The following is a 21,375-nucleotide window of genomic DNA, read 5'->3' as shown; positions in this document are numbered from 1 at the left end:
AGGTAGTAGGCAACCTAGGTTCTGGGATAACCTATCCCACCTATCTCAGTTGTAATCTATGTTTTTTCTTCTTGTATCAACAAAAAAAAAAAAAAAGAGAATAGTTCATGTAAAGAAGATTTATGGGGCAATAAATTAGACTCTAACCTCCAATGCAAGGTAGTTCAAGCGTTAGATTGAAAAAAACTCTATGAATTAGAAGCGTTAAGAAATGCAAACTTGGAAAATCTTGTTGCATAGCAGATCAAGTGACGCCCAAATTTTACATTTGAGGAGAGGGGGGGACCCCTCAAAATTATAGAAATTTGAACTGTTAAATAAAAGCAAATATTTTTTGGGAGGTCAAAGAATCTAAGAATAAGGAAAACGTTGTCAGAATCATGGTACAAATTTCGGTCGAAACATGCGAAATTTCGGTCGAAGCATGCGAAATTTCGCATTTTTTAAAAATCGAAACGAAACTCATGAGGACCGAAAAAAAAGTCCTCAGTTTCAATCGAAACCGTAAAAATTTCGTCGAAACTTGGTTCAGCCCAGTTGGTTCATGAAAAAAAATTCCCAAATTTCGTGGAAAGCATGGGAAATTTCATGGAAACCTGAGACTTTTTCCTGTAAATTTTGTAACTTTCCCAAATTTTCAATTTTTTTGTTTATTTCATTTTCCGTTTCCCCAAATACCCCCTTCATCAAGACTTCTCTGTCGAAATTACGTATTCCCTCAAACTAGTTATCTTAAGCATTTAATGACTAGACTCATAAAGTTACAGTTGTCAATTATCTTGACAACCATAGGCATAAAATGTCCTAGGATGTCTATGTTTGTTGGTTGGAGGAGAGGATGTTAAATGTATAGTACTACTCGACTAACAGAATAAATACCACTTTTGGCACTAAATTGTATTTTCCTTTTATTATCTGCTATTTTTAAGTTAGAAAATATATATTGAATGTTATGTGCTTAAATAATTAAGTTTATAACGTACTTTTCGAACAACTCTACATTGATGTTATATACATTGAATGACATATTTACATTGACTTTTTTAGCAAAATACAATCAATGTGTTCTTTATACTCTAATTAACTTAAATGCTACATCCCACCCTAAAATACTTCTTAAAACCTATTGAAACTTGCACGAAAAAGTCCTAAACTTTCTCGAAATTTTCCAATTTCCCACCTAGATTTCCCATTTTCACCTGGTCGAAACTTGAATTTTCCTCAGAAGTTTTTTTCTATGATCACAATTAAATGGAAACCTCTACTGACACGACTTTACATGCCACAGGCAGAAACATTACAAAATTACTGCTATTGAAGACAATCTGTGTTGTCATAGAATATTGATTGTATTAAACTCTCAGAAGTATGTTAGATAACTACTCTTTGTATTTATCGCTAGTCCTATGTCTCTAACTTAATAGGATATGAAATGGTACTTTTCATGATTTTTTTTATATACAAAATAGCTCATTCATTGTGTTTAGAAGCCACTGAATAAGGTGTATGCCAAAAACCAGGCACTGAAATTTTCAGAAAAATCCTTTTGTTTCGACCCATCTCGGTTTCTCGCCGGCCAAAACTGGCCTCAAAATCGAGATCTTGAACCTTGGTAATACTTCTGCAAGCTGAAGCAAAACCAGAACTAGCAAAATAGGCCAAGCTTCGACTAAAGGATTCGGTAATAAATTCTGAAGTTCCAGACACTTGGATCATATCTTCAAAAATAGGCATCTCCAGTTGGATTGCCACTGATGCTCCATGCTCCACCACCCTTTCAAGCACCACTTCCTCCAAGGACACCTTCAATGTTTCTGACCTGTACCCCTGTTTACAACAGCAACCGTCCAAGACCATTTCATCCCTGCAAAATAACAGAAAACCTGCCACGACTAGAGTTGGATCACTGACTAAATTCCAATCCCAATCATTCTCAAGTTCAATAGAAGAACTAATAGTCAGAGAAGACAAGAAATCATAGTTGGTGTTTGAAGGCTTAACCTTGAGTTCATCAATCCAGAAACATATAATATTCAATACTTCAGGATGCTAAGTTGTTTTACAAAAATGTTCTGAATTTCTTGCACAGAAAGAAATACTCATCACTGAAAATATCCACGTTAATAATGTTCCATTACAAAGAGAGACCCACATCCATGGTATGAGATCTCGATAGGGATCTCGGGGCCCCTAGAAAACCGAGATCTCATGAAATCTTGGATGAGATCTAGTAATTTCTGCCACCTCAACCCATTTCGGTGGGGTTTCAAGTATCATTTAGGATATAATTTGGTATTTAGGTTATTTTAGGCTTCTAATCATAGAAGTGGGGCCTTAGATTTGTAAGAGAACAATTGTAGATATGTTGCAACTTGGCCTAATTTTAAAACCGATACCCTAAAGGAGTGAACATGCTGACTTATAAAACATAAAATACATAAATGTTTAAAGTCAAACAATATATCAAACATGTTCATTTGTTCACAATCTTACATTACAAATCAGTGTATTTATTAGTTACAGATGAGAGTTAAGAGCAAAATCAACGAGGCACTAAGCACTAAGCAGCTGCTCTAAACACTCGGTTGATGCAAGTTAAGTGGGATCCCAACCAAGATTCCTGCAAACACTCTAGCAAAAAGAATGTAAACAGTAAGGGGGAGATGACCTGCGCAAGAGACCAGACAAGATCGAGTTATCTTGGCTCATCTGGACCAAGACATGGTATGAAGTGGGTCAACCAAAATCCTGGTGGAACTAAGATCTCAGCCGAGATATTGTGACTCTCCAGTTACACACCTAATCTTGTCTCAAGATTGGGAAAAAGCGAGATATCTCACGAGATCTCAGTTCTCAAACTATGCACATGTCTAGCAATGTGTTGGCCTTGGCAAACTCAGTTCTTAATCCTAATGGTCCTACCAATAAATGCTTAGTCCAGTCACAAGAAAGAAACAGATGCCAAAAAAGTTTTGAGTTTACTAACGTTGCTTCCTGAAAGTGAAGGAAACAATTTTGGAGTATAAAGAGAGCTTGTGAATTGTGATCGTGCAATTATCATTTGCAGATTATGGGCTGCTACTGAGAAGATGCTAAAGAATATACAAGGGCATAAAAAAGAAGCAGTTTTGGTGGAAAAAGAAGGGCTTGCATTAAACATCAGTTAGACATACTCTGAAAGTACAAAACATAGGCAATAAACAGAGAACTTTAAGTTCCTACCGGTTTTTTGAATTTACTACTCTCATAAATGACAATTTTGGTCTATCATAACAGTGAAATTGAATGATGTTTTCAGTAACTGATGAATTCTCTAGGCTCTAATGATCTGGAGATTCCCTAACGCTAGGTTACGCTTCAAAGCCGCCTCTTTGTTGGATTCAGAGGCAGAGTTCTGAGTCTAGGAATATCAGGAAACATGAGGAGGGTATATCTCAAGCCCTTATATTGATCAGTTGAAGTACAATTCCTTGTCAGCAGCAAGTACAGCCACCTGAGTCCTGAACTGAAGTTCAAGAACCAAGATGACAAATTTCAGGATGAGAGCTTTCCAGAGTTGGGGCAACTATGTTACAGAGAAAGAGGTATCTGTGGAAGTCAAGGCCAGAAATAGAACATATTCTCTGTATAGCAAAGGCTCCTGTGATGTTGTAGAAAATATAGCACAAATCTATAACTTATTTCTTCAATCAAAGAAGATAGATGTTTAAATTCCTTTTTAAGAGACTACAAGGGACTTCTAACCTACCATTAGTTTTGAGTAAAGTTGAAACTAGGACCAGACCTGGAAGCCTGAGTCAGACATCTAACAAATAGACTAATAGCCAAAATTGAATTGTCAAAATAATTGAAGCTCATCAATATCTTAAAACACATCTGACATAATTCAGTTTTAGAGTTTAAACGTCACTTAGTGACAAAACCTTAACATAGCTCATTCCTGGTAGTCCGACTTTGTCGATCAAATTTTAAGTACGCATTGTACACTTCATCCATATATAAGGCTTTGACTTTTTACGATATTTCCCCAAAGATTTAGTGTGCTAAGAAAGAAGGGAAGCAGTCAAAAGCAAGTTTCAGTTTGAGATTTGACATATTGCCATCCCAAAGGAAGTCTTATCTTTGTCCCACAGATGCTCTCCCAAGGTAGAAACACAGGTCAGCATTGGATCTCAGCAATAGCTCTAAGGTGTAAGAACTAGAAGTTGTGTATTTTCTTTTAGGGGGTTTCCCCCTAACTTAAGAGAAAAGGTTCTTTTAAGAAATCAGGGTAGGATTGAATCTCCCATGCGCCCACCTAATTGACAATCTGATCGTCTTCTCCGCATCTGAGCTGTTCAATCCATCCATTAGTGCAACCTAGTCTATCTCTGCCAAACACCTTCTCTATCTTCAAAGCTCAATGCTGCAACCGATTAAGTTCTAGTCTTCAGTACATAATTGCAAAAGAAGAGAAGAAAAGATTCCAAGCTCTTCTCCATTCACTACTGCATTAACGACCAACCTTGCTGTTCACTGGAACAGTGTCACAGCAGTCCTCAACAGAACCCAGCCCATTGGAAATGCTTAAAAAGTTATCCTACATGAGAAATGGAGAAGCTCAGGGGAAAGAATCACTAAATTATAATTAACAAACAAAAAAGGTTTCAAAACCTTCTCCCCTAATTCCTTTTCAAATCTCCTGATATTATTGATAAACCGGGAAAATTTCAGAAAAAGAAATGCAGAGAGAAACAGAGGGAATGCAATTCAACAAGAACAAGAAAAGAGTAATTGATCAGCCACACCTCATACTTAAAAGCAAGAAGTGATGAGAAAAGTAGCACACTGGATCTGGATAGCAGAAGAAGTAGATTCTAGCGCTTGCATGGGAAGAAAATCTCTCAGAAATTATTTGGCCATTAATGGAGCGGAGAAATTGAAGTATCAAAGCAGGTAGCTTGAATAGCTGAAATGCAAAGAAAGGGACTGAACAGTCAAGATAGGGGCATGTGGGAGATTGCGTCCTATTCACTTGCTCATAGAACCTTTTTCTTTTCGTTGTATTTCTTGCAGAAACACGTCACCATATGATATTAGTGGATATGATAGTATTAAACACTTCAATCAACAAAGGGCATTCTAATCACTCCAAAAGCATTCCCACAAAAAAAAAAAAAAAAAACACTCTTCCTCCCATGGTTGTCTAGGGGAAAAAGCGAAGCAAGGCGATAGAAGGCAATGAAAGCCAAGGCGACACCAGATCGCCTTGACCCAAAAATGGGCCTAGGCGGATGCTTTGACAACTATTGCGGAGGGTATCCAACCCAAGAACCCCTCATGGAGAACCACATACACCCCCTTGGGGAGTTGAAGAACCCCTCATGGAGAACCACACACACACCCTCGGGGAGTTGAAGAACCCCACGTGGATAATCACACACACTCCCTCGGGGAGTTGAAGAACCCCTCGAGGAGAATCACACACACCCCCTCGGGGAGTTGAAGAACTCCTTCCCTAAGGGATCCCTTGAGATTCACTCGAGATAGGCTCGACCAATGAGCGAACACCCAGTGCTAAGTCCAAGAGGAACGTTGAAGATGACCAAGTCAAAGTCAAAAGGGTCAGTTAGAGATAACCAACCATTATACCCACTCCGAAACATGGGGAAGTGGATTATGGAGTAACGGCTCCAATCCCACTAAGAAAGGAACGTGCTTCCTAAGGCAACTTGCCCCACTCTTCAACTAAATGGGCGAAATTGACGAAGGGGCCCCCTCTAGGTAACCACCATATATCCTCCATCCTAAGATGGGCAATGAATGAGATTCAACTTCTTATCATTCTCTACGCTTTGAGAACCCTCTCAAAGCCTTCTATTGTTGCCTAGACTAACTTGGGCGTCGAAGGCAGTCCCCCGACCAACACAAGGTCCGGCCGCTCTAATTTTCTTTGTGAGTGCAAGTGTCGCACCTAATCAAATTGAGTTGGAGAAGCCTTCAAGAGGTCGTCCAACTACCCGGCTGATGTGAAGAAGGTCTAGAAGCAACAATAACCATGCTTCCTCCCCCCATCCCAAAAGGGATGCTACAATATTATTGTGTATATCTTGTATTTATGGTAATTTACTTATTGTAGTCTTCTATTCTAGGTAGATCTCTTATTGTAATCTTCTATCATAGGTATTTCTCTTATTGTAATTTTCTATTCCAAGTACATCTAAATTGGGCCCGAAACCTGGGACGAAAAAAGGGGCGTTTAAAGTTGGCCGAATACCCCAGGTGTATTTTGGTCATTTTCCAAGCTCCCTTTTGTTGACAAAATCCCCTCGATCCAAGGGATATGGATCTACTTTTGGTTTTTTGTTTGAGTCAATGGTCTGAGAGTTATAGTCCTTAAAATTATGTTGAGTTCGTTAATTAGTTAATTGTGGATAAGATTCCTTGTCTAGAAGAGAATCTTATCATTTAGAGTTTGTTTCTATTTAGAAATCAATTATCTGAGTCCCATATCTCCTAGAGTTAGTCACTTGAAATTTGAGTCCTTATTTAGTAAGAGTTTGTTAACTTAAAGTCCAAATTAGAGGTTATTGGATCCTTATTAGGCAGGGAATCCTAAGTTAAGTCAAAGTATCTTGTAATTGGCTATAAATAGCCTTTTTTTTCTGAATAAAGCACGTTGTGTTTGTTGATTAAATCAGAAGCCTGGGCCGTGGGGCAGGAAACCCTAACGGCCTAGGCTGGAGAGTAATTCTCAGAAATTCAGCAAATCCAGCAGCATCTTTGATCTCTTCAAGTCATTCACAGCAGTGCCCACGCAAGACACAACAGCCCCAAGTAAGTTGAAGCCCCCTCCACCATTGCAGCCTTCCCTCACCCTATTCTCCCACTCGCAAGACTCCCTTGCCCTCCCCTGTTGTGCACATAGCAGAATCCCCACTCCCTAGAGCCCTTCCACTTTGCTGTTTCAGATCCCAAGGCCTCCCCTCCACCTTCCTGCAACCATACTAGACTACTAGTCCCCATCCTCAACCTATCCAGTCCTTATGCATCCCCCTAAAACCCTTCACTCCATTCAGTCCCCTGTTTTCAGGCAGAATTTTGAGAAACAGAAAATTCCAGAATTTCTGCAACTTCATACCTTGAAGCCTGAAAATCCTTAGAATAACACCAGCAGCAAGCTTAAGCCCCTATTCTTCCCTAGCCGAAACACCCAGAAATCCTAGTTTGTGCTGGTTCCTATCTAGAAGGTCCTGGAAATCTAAACCCAGACCCTCGGTTATAATAAAATCTCTCATTTATTGTAATCTTCTATTCAAGGTAGGTTATTTTCCATAATATTTTCCTCATGGAGAAAGTCTATCTCCCATTCATGTATTTATATGTATCAGTTTCTCAATAATATTCACACACCAATATTTAGCCAAATCTAAACTTAACATGGAGGAGGAGGGGGGGAGTTTATTTGCAATCACACGGCCTAGAGTGGATGGCATGTGTAACCATGGTAAAAAAATTCAAGGGAAACTCAAGTTTCGACCGGGTGGAAATGGGAAACTTAGGTGGAAACTTGGAAAATTTCAAGGAAACCGAGGACTTTTCCGTACAAGTTTCGACAGGTTTTAGAGAGTATAAAGAACACATTGGTTGTATTTTGCTAAAAAAATCAATGTAGATATGTCATTCAATGTACATAACATCAATGTAGAGTTGTCCGAAAAGTACATTATAAACTTAACTACTTAAGCACATAACATTCAATATATAATCTCTAACTTCAAAATAGTTGACAATAAAAGGAAAATACAACTTAGTGCTAAGAGGAGTGCTAAGAGGATATCAAATTCACAACAAAAGGGCAAATTTTCATAAAGTTCGGGACAAACCTAAGAATGAAGAAGGATGGATGTAAAGCTTAAATTCTTTCACCAGAGTAGTGGTCAGAGGTGGACCTACACTGGGCCGGAGGTGGCCATGCACCCCACCCCACCCAATTTTTTGGAAATTTTGATTAATTTCTTTATTTTTCCACTTTTTTCTCTTCTCGTATGTGAAATATCACTATTTACCCCCCCCCCTCTCAATATTGAGAACAATTTTCATATAATGGGTATAAATGTCATTCCTAATTAAAAACTAACTCCTCAATCCCTATTTATTCTCCCCTCTCTTTTCTCTCATATTTTATTCTTATTTATTCTCTTCTCTTTCTATAAACCTTGGTTAATAAAATTTAAAAAAAAATATTCCGATTAGGTATCCAAAATGTCATTCCTAATTAGAAACTAACTCCTTAATCCCTATTAATTCTCTCCTCTCTCTTTTCTTCCTACTCTACCCTTTCTATAAATGTGGGTTAAGAAAAATTTGGAAAAAAAAATTCTCCACAATTAAGTACTCTTTCTCTTTCTCAATTTATTTATCTTCTCTCTTGTTCTCATTTTTTTTGTTATTCTTTTTATTTTTGTTCTGCAATTTTTGTTATTTGATTTTATAATGTGAATAAAATGTCTATAGTTAGGAAGGTAACTAACTACCATTGGTTTGCATTTCCTACCCAAAAAACAAACAAAAAAAAGGAAAATTGGTTTGCATTTCCTACCAAAGAAAATTTTGGTTTGCATCTAACTTTTTAGGATTAAAGTCATGAGTCTTTTTGTTTTTTTAATTGTTGCTTTAACTTATATTTTGTCGGGAAAAAATATCATTACCAATAATTTACCTATTTTTTCAGATATGTGTGGGCCCCACAAAATATTTGGGAGCCTACGCCTTAATATAGTAAAATAGTTTAAAGGTGGGACCCCCAGTGGGTCTTGTAAGGGCCCACACAATATGTGTGTCGAAAAAGCATTAGTGTTTCCCAATGGGAAGGTGATCTAGACTTTCATTCTTCACCCCCCCCCCCAATGTTGAATCCTGGTTCCGCCCCTGGTAGTGGTGATGAAGATGATCCGAGGGGAAAGAGTCTAGTTTCAATCTATTAAGGACAGAAGAGAAATAGACAAGAAAAATAATCTCAAGCAAGGTCCCTTCAGTTGAAGACGAAAAACAATCAAGTTTCGTTCTGTTAGGAAAGAGGAGAATAAGCCGAGAAAAATCGTCTTAGGCAAGATTCCTATTTATCAAATCAAGCCAGTGAGAGGAGCTGAAGGAGTGGATGCATCTTCTTCTTCTTCAACATCGGATCAGACTATTGACAATTAGTGGATCCCCTCCCTCCAGTTTGGAAACAATTTTTTATCCTCCTATGGTGGGAATTTGACAAAAAAGGAACACTTTTTGGCGGTGATATCCAAGACTCATGGATTTAACAGCCACCACATCAGAGATAAAGAGTGATCTAAACCAACCATATCACTTTCTTGTTTACCTCTAGCCAACCCTCCCATCTGCTCTAATCTTTTTCTGGCTATCCCTTTGTTTTGTGCCGTTTACTGTGGGATTACTTGTGGCAAAAGCCTAACGGAGAAGATGGCAAGGGTGGCCGGGCACAGGGAAAACATCTTTGGGTAGTTCTCAATTTGGTTTTAACCTAAATTTGCCCATCTTTTGTGGATAAGGGCTTTTAATTGTAGATTACAATAAGTCTGTAAAAAATATTAATCACACTGCTGGATCAATTGTGGTAACACGTCATCCATTGATGGTCATGCAGAAGATGCTTGTGTGGCCACAAATAAAAATATGGGCTTCCATGCAAGAGGTGAAAGCTATTGTTTAGACAATTTGGATTAAGATAAAGCACACTCAAAAGTGAAACAAGGACTCAGACCGTTAACACATGCTGAAAGACTCTTCATGAAGTTACAAGTTTCTTTGCTATGCTGTAGATATATCTAGATTGCACTATTTCACCATCGTGAAACTGTTCCTTTAATTTTAACTCTTAATTTTTTTACTTCCATATGTTGTTGATTATTTTCATGCTTGAGGAAGTCATAAAAGAAGGAATCCACAAGAATTTTCATTGAGGAATTCTTGTCTTAATCATAACATGAATTCATTTTAAGCATAACAAGAATCAGCACGCATTCTCCACACACAACTTTTGTATCAGAAATAAGCAATGAAGCAAGAAAAACAAAAAGCAGAGAAGGATCAACCATAAAGGCATCAGTTAGCATAGAATAAAGATGAGTTTAGGCTCTTCGTCTCGTTTATGTTACTGTAAGAACAGAAAAATAAAACTTCTTGGAATATAAATATTTTCGTTTCATGAAAATGCACAAAAATGACAAAAGGCAGAATTTTAAACGAAGGGAGAAGGAACAAGAAAAAAGGTTATCATGTCTATTCTGTAATGCAAAATATGATAAGAAACAACAAGAGCTGAGGACTCATTCAGAAGCAACATGAAACAACTGTACAAAATCAGCAAATCTCTAGCAGAAACCATACCTACAAACACAAGAATAACAGAGATGAAGGCACTTCTGAAGAATCTATGGACCGCTACCAGAGTTCACCGCTTGATGTGAAGAGTCAATGGAATCCAAAATCAACTTCATGTGCTCATGAACTAATTTAGCACGCTTAGCCATAATCTTCGCCTCCGCAACATGCTGCAACCGCCACTCCTCGTCCAAACGCTTCAAAACCGACTCGTCCAGAGATCCTAGTCTGTCTCTAAGGACAGCATTCCAAGGTAAACTACAAACTTCTTGCATTAAGAAGCGAAAATTCTCCAGGGCCAACTCAGCAACAGGAGCATTAGCAGGTTCTCCTCCATTCTCAACCGGTAAATCATGAATCACCGTTCTCGCTTCGCCATTTTGAGTCTCTGAAGCAGGAGTTCCGTTTTCCTTTCCCCCTTCTCTATTGCCGTCCAGTACGCCTTTCGCTAAGCCATTTTGAGTCTCTGAAGCAGGAGTTCCGTTTTCCTTTTCCCCTTCTCTATTGCCGTCCGGTACGGCTTTCGCTAAGCCGTTTTGAGTCTCTGAAGCAGGAGTTCCGTTTTCCTTTTCTCCTTCTCTATTGCCATCCGGTACGGCTTTCGCTAAGCCGTTTTGAGTCTCTGAAGCAGGAGTTTCGTTTTCCGGCGAGATCTTTTGTCGGGGTTTAAGTCTCCTCTTCTCCTTATGGGAACCTTTAACAGGTGAAACACCAGAATCGCGGGGCTTTGCAGAGTCTTCCTCGCCCCATATTTTTTCAGAGAGTCTGTAAACCTCCAAATCGTGAGAGGACTTGAGATTCTTATCGCCGTTGATTTGTCTGACGTACTTGCCTCGTAGTTTACTGAGCTTATCGGTGAGTTGCTTATTCGTGAACTGGCCTCTGAAAGAATCAGCGACACTGTGGAAAATCAAAGCAGCGGTGCTCGACGGCGATTCAGAAGCATTGGCGGTTTTGCTGACGTCGAGAAAGGCATTCAATAGTTTGATCTCATCGTCTTCAGAGAACACTCGCTTGAACAGTTGCTGGCTCTTAGGCGCCTCCATGAGCGGATTTTCCAGTGGTTCAGTGACGGTAAGCCGGCGCTCCTCGCCTGAATCTTCGCCAGAGAAACTTTTCTTTCGCTTGGAAGAGGATGAGACCTTGGAAGGCTTTGTCGACATCGGAAATTCTGCAAATGGAGAAGAAGAGAAGAGAATATAAGCTGACTACGAAATTGTTTTCTTAAATGCGAAGAGACGAGTGCGTATTGCGCGGTGTGTGCAGGGTAGCTAATTGCCACGTATTTTTCCTTTCTGACATAAAAAGATTGCCACGTATTGGTGAGATATGAAATAATGATTGATAATAAGGTGCTGCCTCGGATTTATTATATTTCTTTCTCCTGTAAGTAGCCAAGATTCCTCTGGCCAGCTTAGATTTATTATATTTCTATACGAGGAGAGGAGAAAATCCATTCTTATATCCACAATAATAGGTTCAAGGATTTCCTAGAATGTAGGTTTGATTTTATTTCTAGGTCTTGCAATGTTATTGCTCATGTCCTAGTTGGGAAAGCGTTGTCAATTAGGGGCTCGACAGTTTGGCCGTTATCCACTCCTTGGCTGTTTTCCTCCACCTCGGCTTTTGCCTCCTCTTAATGAAACGTGACTACCAAAAAAGAGAGAAAATCCATTCGTGCCATTAAAAATTCGTTTAGCTTATATGGACAAGGTGATGGGTAGACCAACTCTTGAGAAGGTGGATGTTAGGTTGAACCCTTGGTTGCATAAATATCTATCTCATGCTAGCCGATTGACACTCCTTAAGCCTACGATAATGACATTGTAGCCAGGGGTACCCAGGATGAAATATTGGGGGGCCAAAGAATGAAAGCGATAACCTTCCCCCGTAAGGGAAGCACTAATGTTTTTTTGTCACACATATTATGTGGGCCCTTATAAGATTCATTTGAAGTCCCACCTCTATATTATTTTATTATATTAAAGAATAAACTCACATATATTTTGTGGGGCCCACACATATTTGAAAAAAAAAAGGTAAATTATTAATAATGATATTTTTTTTCCGACAAAATATAGGTACAATTAAAGCAACAATATAGAAAAAATATATACACATGACTTCAACTCTAAAAAACTAGATGCAAGCCAATATTTTCTTTGGTAGGAGATGTAAACCAAATTTTTTTTAAGTAAGAGATGCAAACCAATTGCAATTAGTTACCTACTAACTATATATATTTTATTCACAATTCAAAATCAAATAACAAAAATTGCAGAAGAAATAAAGAAACATAGAATATAAAAACAAATAAAAAGAATAAATAAAAAAAGAGAAAAAGAGAAACAAAAAATAAATTGAGTAAGAAAAAAGTACATAATTGGGGTGTTTTTTTTCCAATTTTACAGTTTAGAAAGCGAAGAGAATAAATGGAAAGAAAGAAAAGAGAAAGAGTACCTAATTGTGGAGTAGATTTTTTTTTTTCCAAATTTTCTTAACCCACACGCTTATAGAAAGCTAAGAGAATAAATAGAAAGAAAGAAAAAGAAGAGAAAGAGAATAAATAAGAAGAAAAGAGGAGAGAGGATAGAGGAAATAGAAGAGAATAAATAGGGATTGAAGAGTTACTTTCTAATTATGAATGACATTTTGATTTTTGAATACCTAATAAGATGTTAGGAAGAAAAGATAAGAGAGAATAGTGGGGAGAATAAATAGGGATTGAGGAATTAGTTTTTAATTAGGAATGACATATGTGCCAATTATTTTACATTTAAAAATTATTCACAATATTAGGGGGGGGAAATAGAGACATTTCACATATAGGAATGAAAAAAAAATGAAAAAAAAGTGAAAAACAAGGGAATTAAAGGAATTTATATAAAAATTTTAAAAATCCGGGGGGTCCATGGCCCCCCTCGGCCCCTTCATAAGTCCGCCCCTGATTGTAGCATATTGTTTAAATGTGTCTAAAGGTTCCATGAGGTGTTTTATAGAATCTTGAAAGCATAATGGTGAGGTTCTTGTCGTATGGCAACTCCAATTCAGGATCATTTAAGGGTGTGTTTGGTAACAGGCCATGGAATAATTTTTTGTGTTCTTCCATTCTCAAAATGCCGAAAAATGCTAAAGAATGCTGTTGGAATTTTAAATTATAAGATTCAAAATATTTTTTGTGTTTACAATGAAGGGTTAGAGGTAATGTTATTCCTTATTTAAATATCTAAATAGCTAATGGGCACTCTATGAAAAGTTTTGTTTGAATGGCTAACAAACAAAACTAAAGGGAAAAGACATGATATGGGAGGTATCTTTTAGAGATACCCTTTATAGGTGTCTCTTCCTCTTCTATATAAAGAGAGGAGTTGATCCCTAGGAACTCTAACATTTTTTTAACATCAATATTAGTCTCTTGGTTTTCTATCAAGGTGTGAGTGCTTTTGATGAGTTTGTGATTATTACCTTCGGACGTTCTTTGCAAGTAGATTCCATTGGAGTGCATGCCATTGGAACTAAGGAGTTGTTGTATATTGGAAGTGAGGACACCACGGTCAAACCCAGTCTGCACTATAGGGGGGCATTCAAATACCGTAAGGAAAAGTACTAATATGTACTCCTCAACTCACCGTGTTCGAGTTCTTCTTTTTGATGGGTCTGTCCCATTTATCTTGATTGATAATTATTAATAGTATGACCTTGGTTTGGAATGACTTACATGAGAACCTGGCATAAGTTTAATATTAAAATATGAATGGTTTACATGTTACATTAACATGCTTTGAGGTTTGTATATATGCTTGTTACCTTTGTGCGTGTGGTTATTATGGCTTGTCCACGACGAACATATTAGTAGTATGTAAGCATTTTTTCCAAAATGCAAATATGACTTGGTCAATGACAGTATGCATAGTCATTTTAAAAACTTACATGTATATATATCAAGTCTTTCATATGACTCAATTATCACTCTTGGAAAAGAGAGTGTATGGCATTGATCGGTTTGGAAAATTCAGTTCAAGACTGAACTATACACTTCAGCTTTGGAAAACCCAAAGAGGTAACATGCAAAACATGTATTTGTAAGATTATTCTTATGAATTATTTATGTAAATCCTTACTTAGTGTATGGCTTTATAAGAAAGTCGGATCCAAAGCCACATGGCAAGGAAATAATGAAGGATATATAATAATATGATCATATTCGAATTAGCATTGGCATTTACATGGATGGTAAATGACATAATCGTAGAGGCATAAAGACATTATGTCGTGGATGCATATATCTTCCAAAGGAGTGGACACTATGTTTTAAATACATATGTCTAGAGGTTCACAAACTATCGTATTTAATGTTTAGTCAAAGAAATAATTTGACTAAAGGTTATGTAAAGCCTCAGATCACTATCGTGATATCATCTAAAGGAATGAGCTTATACGGCCTGTGTCATAGGTCTTGTGATGGACACCCTACTTATGTGAAGATGTTTTAATCCTGAATTAGGTTCAAAGGGTAAAAACGAAGTCACGAGGGGACCTGTTTAGTACTACTATTGTGTTGCTCATTCTAGTTAGATGGTAAAGTAGTACCACCACAATGAAAGAGGTTGAGCAGTGGGCTCTTAATTAGCCAAATCCTACGAAATGTGGGGGTGTGTTAATTGTGGTGTACATCGGGCTAACCTAAGTGAGTGTAGAGGGTGTGGCTGCCCTCGATAAGAGTCTTAAGGCGAACTTTTTAAACACTCATGAGACCAAGATAGAGGGATAGGGCCTAGAATGTCCCAATTAATTATTCAGAATGTCTGGGTGTCGACTAGTGGGATATGGATAGTGAGCTAGCCAGCTACACTGAAGATGAAAGGTTCAAGAAGTCTGAGTTCACCTGTACTCTATAGTGTAGTTCATTAGACCTAGTGTAGGTTCAAGTCCAGAAGACACCTCCAACGACGTGTCCCACTAAGTCTAAATTTACTCATGAACTCAGTGGTTTTGTTTTGTTAATATAAAATGTTACATTGTCCTATAGGGCAGCTCCCCCACATAGAGACTAGCCCATTCCAAAGCCTTTCCTGGGGGCAAGAACCCTTAATGACTTGTCCAAGTCTATAACCGGACTATAAGTCTATTCCCATATTGCCTCAGATAATAGCATCATTGAATCTATGGGGGATTGTTGGAATTTTAAATTTATTTTTAAATTATAAAATTCAAAATATTTTTTGTGTTTACAATGAAGGGTTAGAGGTAATTTTATTCCCTATTTAGATACCTAAATAGCCAATGGATAATCTATGAAAAATCTTGTTTGAATGGCTAACAAACAAGACTTAAGGGAAAAGACATGATATGGGAGGTATCTTTTAGAGATACCCTTTATAGGTGTCTCTTCCTCTTCTATATAAAGAGAGGAATTGATCCCTAGGAACTCTAACATTTTTTTAACATCAATATTAGTCTCTTGGTTTTCTATCAAGGTGTGAGTGCTTTTGATGAGTTTGTGAATATTACCTTCGGACTTTCTTTGCAAGTAGATTCCATTGGAGTGCATGCCATTGGAACTAAGGAGTTGTTGTATCTTGGAGGTGAGAACGCCACGGTCAAACCCAGTCTGCGCTATAGGGGGCGTTCAAATACCTTAAGGAAAAGTACTGATATGTACGCCTCAACTCACCGTGTTCGAGTTCTTCTTGTTGTTATCGTATTGTTTCCTCGATGACATACGGATGCATAGTGATGTTACCTATTTCTTCTTCAACTACAACAAAGACATGGATATCTCTCCGAATCAGATAGGTTCTATTTCATCAATTCTATAGTCTTATACTTGTTGCCCATATGATGATTTCCAACAAACGCCAAAAAGCGTTTGGTAAAACAAATCGTTCTTTCACTTTTAGGAAATGGACCGGTCTAATTTTCTTGTTTGAAAAGGATTTTCGTGAATCAACTTTGACTTGTTTTGTCATGACCTCAGTTTTCAAAAGTTTAGTGGGGCCCATATTACAAATACCCAATCGAGGCACGTGACAGTTCTTCTCAATATCAACCTGTTTATAGCCATTAAAAACAGTGCTAAACTAAACATTTACAATGACAAAAACAAATAACCTGTTTGATAATTTGACTTGTATACATATATATACAGTCCAAAGTCTTGTCTTATTAACATTGAGTTTCACCTGGTCCCTAGTTAAATACATACAAAAGAGATATATGCATTCCACAGTTCAATTTAACAAAACATGAGCAACAAAAGAAATTCTTATCCTTTACTTTAAACTGTACTCTTGGATGTCAGTATCTTTGCCCTTGTCATGTATCCGAAGACTTGTCAACATTTACAATAATGAGTTTTGCGGGCTCAGTAAGCGATGTAGCCAACCATCTAAGCTAAATCAGGTAAATTATCATGCATTCATTATCACATTGAGTCTTATAACATTAAGCATTTCAATTTCCTTTTTTAGTTTTCTTTATTAATCTAGACCTAAGCGCTATCTGTGAGAGGACACCCTCAATCTAAACCATACAAATGACATCAATCTCACTCTCAGTCTCAAAGGTTTTCATTAACAGATTTTCTTTTTAGTCTTTCAGCACAAGGTCAGGTGTTCTCCACCGGAGGTCATCATCGGTCTAGTCTATCTTTCCACTTTTTAGTCTCGTTTCATGCTTTCCCATTTAGGTACACTAAGTACCAGGACTTACAGAAGTTGTTAACATTTTATTTATTTCTTTATTCTTATTATTTCCTCCATTTGCTTTCCTCTTTTTATATTCAATTTTAGCCTTACATTATTATACAATGTCTATTTCAGTGTACCTCTTGCATTTCAATTATTACTTAGCTATATTTGAATAAGATTTGCCGCAATTCATACATTATATCCATACAATCCCATCATTTAAATAAGAAAACATGATAATTCTAAAATTTAACAAGCATAAGTATCATTTTAAATTTCTAATTTAAGAATACTATTAGCATTTCAATTCAAACATTTCAATCAAGTTCTTAAGTTGTCATTCGATCCCATGCATTTCTGTCCTATTCATAAAGCAATGTATTATGCACTTTCCATAGATTGCATAAGTGAAAAAATAATATAGATTTTATATTAACATGTGAATGCTATATATTTTACTAAGTGGGACCACCCAAGTATAACATACATAGGTTAATCAATATCCCTTACCCCTGTTCCTATTTTAGATGCACCTCTTGATCCTGAATCAATTAAAGCTCGCACCCTCTCCTATATTGTGAATGATCCTCGATTATATCAAAACATGTAGAAACCACACAAGGCCTCCCCTCAATTTCTCTCTCCTCTTCTTTGTCTCTCATTTTCTGCTACTCTCTTTCTTCTTCTCTCTTTCCCTTAGTTCTTCTTTGTTCTCTCTCATGTTCTATGAATTCTTCTCTCTCTTCTCTTTTCTCTTTCTCTTCTCTCTCTCTTTGATCTCTTCTCTCTCTCTCTCTCTCTCTCTCTCTCTCTCTCGCATTCTCTGCTTCTGTTCTCGCTCTCCTCTTTCTTCCTTCTCTTAATTTCTTCTAGTCTCTCTGTTCTCTGACTTCTCTCTCCTTTCTGTTCTCTCACTTCCTCTCTTTAGTCTTCTATTTACACATAGAAAACCACCCCCACAACTTAATTATCTCTCCCTCTTATTTTTACACATAAAATATTATATATGATTATAACACCTCACTTCACTTTTTTGAAAATTTACCACTTTAGGTGGGAGGGAGAGGGAGAGGTGTCACCTCCTCCTCCTCTCTCCTTTTAACTTTTCACAATTTTCATGTTAGGCCCATTAGTTGAGTATATATATATATATATACTCAACTAATGGGCCTATTTTATGAGCTTGAGGCTCACTCAGTTTTCTTACGCACGACCCACTCTGGAATGCGAATATTAATATTTTCGGGTTCAAAAAATTATGTTGATCATTTTCTTACTTTCAGTTCAATCTAATTCTATCTTTTGTGGGTCTCACAAGCAATGTCGGATCTCGACTAAAATATTAATTGGAATCCAATTCTATGTAAGCTATCGTTTAATTATACTCAAATCATTTGATCAAATCAATCAAACAAACCATCTTGGTACACGGCCCAACCACCATGATCCTTTAATTATCTTGAGAATTAAAATATTCCAACACAATGATAAAATAATAATATAAAAAGATGTAGAACGTCACATGTTTCGTTGTTTTTTAAAACAAAAAGCACGTCAAAATTAAGTCAAGGAGGGCATTCACCTCAACTTCATTCACATGCAACTTCTACCTCCTTCCCGCCTTTATAAGAATTTTTTTATTTTTATTTTTAAATCTCCATCACCTCAAGTGTTCTCAACACAGATTTTGCCAAACAGTCAAAATTGTGCTCAGACCTTCGTTCTTTGATAAAAAAGCTAGAAAATGATTCTCGTAAAGAATGTCATTCTAAAAAAAGACCGTTACCAAACACTCCCTTAAAGTAGCCTAGCATTTGTAGTGTACACCAAAAGCCGAGGTCAGACTTGGCTTGAGGAGGTTAGAGTAATGGAACAAAGCGACTCTCTCAAGGCAATATGGAGTTTGGATTCAAAGAATGTAATTTGTTGGACCCAATTTCTTAGCAAATATGGATGGCGCGGATACAATCTAGTCTATGGAGATTCCTACTCAATGTTTGTCCACCTTGAAGGCTATTCTCTTACTTGTTGTTTAGCAATGATGTGTGAGTCCGAGGGCACATGAGAGTCTTGATCACTTCTCTGTTAGGAGAACACTAATGCTTTTTTACCATACATTGTGTGGGCCCATGTTGGACCAACTCGGGGTCCCACCTCTGAATAATTTTATTATATTAAGACGCAAGCCCACATATATTATATGAGGCGCACACAATAAAATAAAGGTAAATAATTGATAATGATATTATTTTTCTTGACAAAATATACATAAATTAGAATAACAATACAAAAGAAAAAAATGACACATGATTTCAATCCTATAAAGTTAGATGTAAATCAAAATTTTTTTTTTTTTTTTAAGGAGATGCAAACCACTTTTTTTTTTTTTTTTTTGGTTACCTTACAAACTATAGATATTTTTATTCACAATATAAAATTAATTTACAAAAATTGCAAAAAAATAAAGAGAGATGGATTATAAAATCAAATAAAAATAATAACAGTAAATAAATAAATTGAGAAATAAAAAGAATGCCTAATTGTGGAGGGGTTCGCATCCTCTGCGGCCCAGCAGAGGGCGCCAACTCAACGGCAATCAATACTTAAGTGCCACGTGTATTTTCACATTTCTAAACCATTAGATTGTTGGAATAGATTGTAAACCTGTTTTGTCACTGAGTTCATTGTGACCAGATCAACCAAAACTTAAACCAATCCATAGTCTCTTTTACCAGTCTTCTTCTCCATCTCCGTCTTGTGTTTGATGAAGTCAAACCCAAGTGAATGACTCATCCTTTGGAACCATGCTTGATAAGCCACAAGGATGAGGACTACCTCTCCAAATGCCTTTCGACCTCAAGGCCAGAAGGTTGATCTTTTTTTAGTGAGTCAATGCTTGCCTGGGGTGAGTTTTGTTTGTGTTCATTAGCCAATATTAGCGGAATTGCTTAATTCTGAAAAGGCATACATGCAAATCAGTGTTTCAATCGATATAAAACCCAACATATCAGCTAAGAGAAATGCAAACAAAAACATAGCATAAACAATCGAAGGAAGAAGAAGAAAATAATTGAAAAGATGAAGCATCAGCAAAGCATGAAACTGGGTTTCAACAAATCACACTGAATTCCAGACACCAATAAAATGCAGGCAAATAGCACCATGAAAATATAACAAAATGAACCAGTCTTACGAGAACAAGATTAATGAAGAGATGAACCTCTGGGTCCTAAGATGAAAGTTAACTGATCCTTCAAAAACAGTAGAGAAGATATTTCCAAAACTTTATTCTGTACTTTATGTAAAGAATCGGGAACTCTATGCAAAATGAGAATAGGAAGTCAAATAGGAGGATAGAGATCCAGAGAAGAGAATGTTGGATGACTTAGATCTAGCACCAATTTTTTTTTAATATTAAAACTCTCTCTTCCTGCTTTACTTAGAATTTTTTTCACTGTTTTTTTTTCTTTTGCGTCATTCTATAACTGGATTCTTGCTGAACACAGACCTGACGGAGAAGAAGATTAGTGAAAGAGAGATGGTTTGGTTTGATTGGATTCAAATGAACCAGTAACTAAACTGGTTTCCAATCTATTCCAACAATCCAACGGTTTGGAAATGTGGCAATACATTATTCATGAATCATGACGTGATTAGCAGAGCTCAAAAGCTTGCAAACCTGTGAACAAATGCTTCAATGGGATGTGGTCATCGATTTCACTTGTGTCTTTTGCAGTAGAGTTGCTTAGTCTCATGACCATTTATTTTTTGCATGTCATTTTTCAACGAAGGTGTGGAACTTCTTGTTACAAATAAATGGGTAGCATTGGCACGTGTGTGGAGGAGGTTAAAGGGGTTGATAAACACTTTACCAGCAGGACATTAACGAACTAGATAAGGTGTTTCAGCTTTGTATGCACCATTTATCGCCTTGGGCAAACGTGAAATGCTACAACTTTTGTTAATAAGCAGTTAAGCACATGTTTCCAAAGGAGGTGGTGAGGTGGTGAGGTGGATTGTGTATGATACAAGGCGGTGGTTTAGTGACTTGATGGAATTGGTCCCTAATAGCTCTTAAACAGGAGCTTTCTTTCATAGATGGAGGATCAAGCCTCAGTTTACTCCTGTTTTAGAGTAGGTTCTGAGATGGCTAAGACCTCTAGTGGGATGGTGTGCACTAAATGTGCAGCTAGAGGTGTCAATTTGAAGTCCGAACCATTAAAATTGAACCGCACTGGCCCATTATAGCCTGAACATAACCTTAATGGACTGTGTTTGGGCTGAGGGGTGAAGAACCCGCACCAGCTCGTGG

The 21,375-nt window shown here is 37.2% G+C and overlaps 1 protein-coding gene across 1 annotated transcript; it reads right to left on the bottom strand.

Moving 5' to 3' along the window:
• Positions 1-1,019: 1,019 nt before the first annotated feature.
• LOC149001060 (uncharacterized) lies at positions 1,020-11,548 on the bottom strand. The gene is made up of 2 exons (XM_089141015.1): positions 10,381-11,548; positions 1,020-1,883 (listed from the first exon to the last, which is right to left on the bottom strand). The coding sequence occupies exon 1, from the start codon at positions 11,535-11,537 to the stop codon at positions 10,425-10,427; it is 1,113 nt and encodes a 370-aa protein (XP_088997141.1). The 5' UTR covers positions 11,538-11,548; the 3' UTR covers positions 1,020-1,883; positions 10,381-10,424.
• Between the last annotated feature and the right edge of the window lie 9,827 nt (positions 11,549-21,375).

This window comes from Hakea prostrata, chromosome 11, assembly GCF_041222555.1.
Source record: "Hakea prostrata isolate BN-2017 chromosome 11, UWA_Hpros_2, whole genome shotgun sequence".
NCBI classification, from domain to species: Eukaryota; Viridiplantae; Streptophyta; class Magnoliopsida; order Proteales; family Proteaceae; genus Hakea; species Hakea prostrata.
The sequence above is the reverse complement of the archived record's forward strand: the minus strand, read 5'-3'. Positions and strand labels throughout refer to the sequence as shown.